The sequence below is a fragment of the Numida meleagris genome, chromosome 4, assembly GCF_002078875.1.
Source record: "Numida meleagris isolate 19003 breed g44 Domestic line chromosome 4, NumMel1.0, whole genome shotgun sequence".
Classification (NCBI taxonomy): domain Eukaryota; kingdom Metazoa; phylum Chordata; class Aves; order Galliformes; family Numididae; genus Numida; species Numida meleagris.
Window position 1 is genome coordinate 65,768,816 of NC_034412.1, and position 3,164 is coordinate 65,771,979.

At 76.7% G+C, this 3,164-nt stretch overlaps 1 protein-coding gene across 1 annotated transcript in view; it reads right to left on the reverse strand.

The window, feature by feature from the left end:
* Positions 1–2,932, reverse strand: part of LOC110398116 (proline-rich basic protein 1) — a 3,958-nt gene extending 1,026 nt beyond the window's left edge. Inside the window, exons 1-2 of the mRNA XM_021395497.1 lie at positions 1,623–2,932; positions 3–1,545 (exon numbers count right to left, since the gene is read on the reverse strand). Of these exons, the coding sequence (XP_021251172.1) occupies positions 3–1,545; positions 1,623–2,910 (2,831 nt within the window). The 5' untranslated portion in view covers positions 2,911–2,932. The remainder of the gene's footprint in view (positions 1–2; positions 1,546–1,622) is intronic.

A 3,164-nucleotide genomic window follows, 5' to 3' on the forward strand; every position in this document is an offset into this window, starting at 1 on the left:
GCTCTCCTCCCGCCGGGCCCGGGCCCTTGTTCGCCGGCTCCTCGGCCTTGGGCGGCGGCTCGGCGGTGAGGGGCGGGCGGGGCGCGGCGTCGCGCTCCTGGCTGGCGATAAGGGACAGGACGTGGCTGCCGGTGATGGGCAGCGGGTCGCTCTTGCGCTTCCACTCGCGCTTGCTGAAGCTGTACAGCTCCTCCATGCTGCGCACCGCCGCCGTCAGCTTCTCCAGCGCGTTCTGCACCGGCGCCGCCTTGCCCTCCTCCCGCGGGTCCTCTTCCGCGCCGCGGCCCTTCTCGGCGGGCGCCGGGGCCGCCTGGTGCCGCCAGGGCGCGGCCGACTTGGCGACGATCTTAAGCACGGCGGGCTGCCGCGGGTCGCTCTTGTTGGGCGCGATGGTGGCCACGGGCAGGCGGCCCGAGGTGCGGTGCACCAGCACGGTGCCCTCCGGCGGGCAGCCCAGCGCCCGGCCCCCCGCCGCCGCCGCTTTGCCCCCCGCTTCGGTCGGGCCGGGCTGCCGGTGGTCGGCGCCGCCCTGCTCGGAGCCCACGCTGCCCCTGTCGCTGCCGTTATCCGCCGCGTCGCCGCCGTGGGAGCCTTTGATGAGCTTACGCACGTCCCGCACCTGATGCAGGGGAGCCTGCGCTTTGCCCTTGCCCTCCCGCACGTCGCGCACCAGGAACTGCGGCACCCTATCGGGGCCGTCGGCCCGCGGAGCCCTGTGCCCGGTGTCGGGCGGTCGGGCGGCCAGCTGCGGCGTCAGCAGCTGCGCGATGCTGAACGGCGGCTCGGCGGGCGGCCCCAGGCTGATCTTGATCTCGGGGAGCCGCGGCTTGGCGGCGGGCGGCGAGGCCGCGGCGGGGCGCTGCCCGGTGGGCTCCTTCTCCTTGGCGGCGTGCTGGATGCCGGGCACGAACAGGCGCGACAGCTTGGTGGCCTTGCCGGCGGCCGGTTCGCCCGGCTCGGGCCGCGGGGAGAGCTTCGCCTTGCCGCCGGGCGCCCGCTCCTCCCTGCTCTCCGCCTCCCGCTCCTTCCACGACCTGAAGGCGCTGTGCTGGCTGCGCAGGAAGGTGGACCTGGCCGCCTCCGAGCCGCCCCGCCGGGCCTCGGCCGCCTCCTCCGCCGCAGCTCTCTCCTGGCTGCCCTCGCGCGGCGTCGACGCTTTGGAGGCCGGCGAGCGCCCGCCGCCGCGCTCTCCCGGCTCCTCCGGCGGCGGCGCTCCGTGCTCCGAGCCGCCCTCCGAGAGCCGCGAGCTCTGCCGCTGCACGCCGCCCTCCCGCGGCCGCCCGCCGCCTCCGGTCCCAACGCCGCTCCCGGCGCCGGGCTCCGGGTCGCGGCCGGCGGGCAGCGCGGCGCCGGGCCCCGCCGAGGACGTGTCGGTGAGTTCGCCTCGCTCCATCTTGAACTCGTGCTCCAGCTGCATCTTCTTGGAGATGACGTTCTTCAGCAGGCTGGAGGCGAACTTGGACTTCTTGCTGGCCTCCTCCTCACCGGGGCGGGCGGCCCGGCCGGGCTCCCGCAGGCCGAGCGGCCCCCGAGGCGGCGGCGGCGGCGGCGGCGGCGGTGACCCCGACGTGCGGGTAGTAGTGCAGCGGGACGTGCGAGTGGAAGGGGTAGGGCAGGCGGCGCCTCGACGTGCGCGATCTCGCCGTCCAGCTTGCTGACCACGAACTGCAGCGCTCTGCTGGGCGCCTTGCCGGAGCGCACGCACAGCTGCCCGGCGCCCGCCGCGCTCCGCGGCCCCAGCGCGCCGCATTTGAGGTCCAGGTAGGTGGACCAGCGGTTGACGCCCAGCGCGTGGTCGGAGAGGGAGGCGGAGGAGGCGCGGGAGCCGAGGCTGAGGGTGTCGAAGTAGGGGTACGCCAGGCTGCGGAAGGCGCGGGCCGTCAGGTTGCGCACCTCCTTGTCGGCGTCGTCCAGTTCGCTGACGGCGCTGGAGGCGCCGCTGGAGCAGCCGCCCGCCTCCCTGGCCCCGCAGCGCGTCTGCAGGCGCGCGGGGACGGCGATGAACTTCTTGGCGTGCTGGCGGCCGGCGTCCTGCCCGAAGCCCGCCGCGCGCTCCGGGGCCGCGGCGACGCGGAGGCTCATGTCGCCTTCATGCTCGGCGGCGTAGATTACGTCGCGCTCTTCCCGCGCGGCGCTACACTCATTTATAGCCCGCGAGGCCGCTTTGATTGATAGGAGGATGTGGCCCGCGGGGCTCGCTCCCGCGCCGCCGGGCCGCCGGGGCGCGTCGCTGCCCGAGCTGCCGCCCGCCGCCTCGCTGCCGCTGCCCGCGCTGTCCGCCCGCGCCGTGCGCTCGCTGGGCGTCGTGCTGAGGTAGCAGCTGTTGTCCTCCTCCGTCGGCGTGTCGCCGGGGGTCTCGTCGCTGCCGAAGGAGGCGTAGTCCACGAAGGAGTAGATCACGTTGTCGTCCTCGAAGTCCCAGCGGGCGGCCAGCCCCGCGTCGAAGTCCATATCGTGGTCCACTTCGCTCAGCTGGATCTCCTGCGTGCTGATGTAGTGCGGCCCCGCCGCGCCGGGCGCGCCCCCGGGGGCTCTCCGGGGGGGGCCGCCGGCTCCGCGCCCCGCGCCGGCCTCCTCGTCGCTCTCGCAGCCCAAGGAGGAGGAAGAGGTTTGACCCCCGGCCGCCGCCGGCTCCTCCGCCCCGCCGCCGCCCGCCGCGCTGCCCGCCGAGGGGCAGGAAGAGGAGGACGGCGATCCCGGCCCCGCGCCGCATCTCGGGGCGGCGGCTTCGGGGCGATGCCCCGCTGGGGCCGGGCCCTCCGCGGCCACCGCCGCCTCGCCGCCCGCAGCCCCGCTCGCCCGGGCTCCGCTTTCCGCTCCGGCCGAGCCGCACACCTCCGCGTACACCGCCTCCTCCTTCCCGGGGCCCCGTCCCTCGGGACCGGCGGGCGGCGGGCCGGCGGCGTCCATGCTGGAGCCGGCGGGCGCGGCAGTGGCCCGAGGCGGCGAGCGGGCCGCCCACCCGGCCCCCTCCCTTCAGCGGGGCGGGCGGAGGGGCCGGGCCCGGCTCCCCCCGGGCGGCGGCGGGGGCTTGGGGGGGCTCCGGGCCGGGCGTGGGGCGCGGCTGGGAGAGCCCCCGCCTATAGATAGAGCCGGCGTCACGCGTGCCGCGGGACAAACGGCTGTTTGAAACGGCAGTGGCGGTGCCGTAGGGTGCCGGGGAG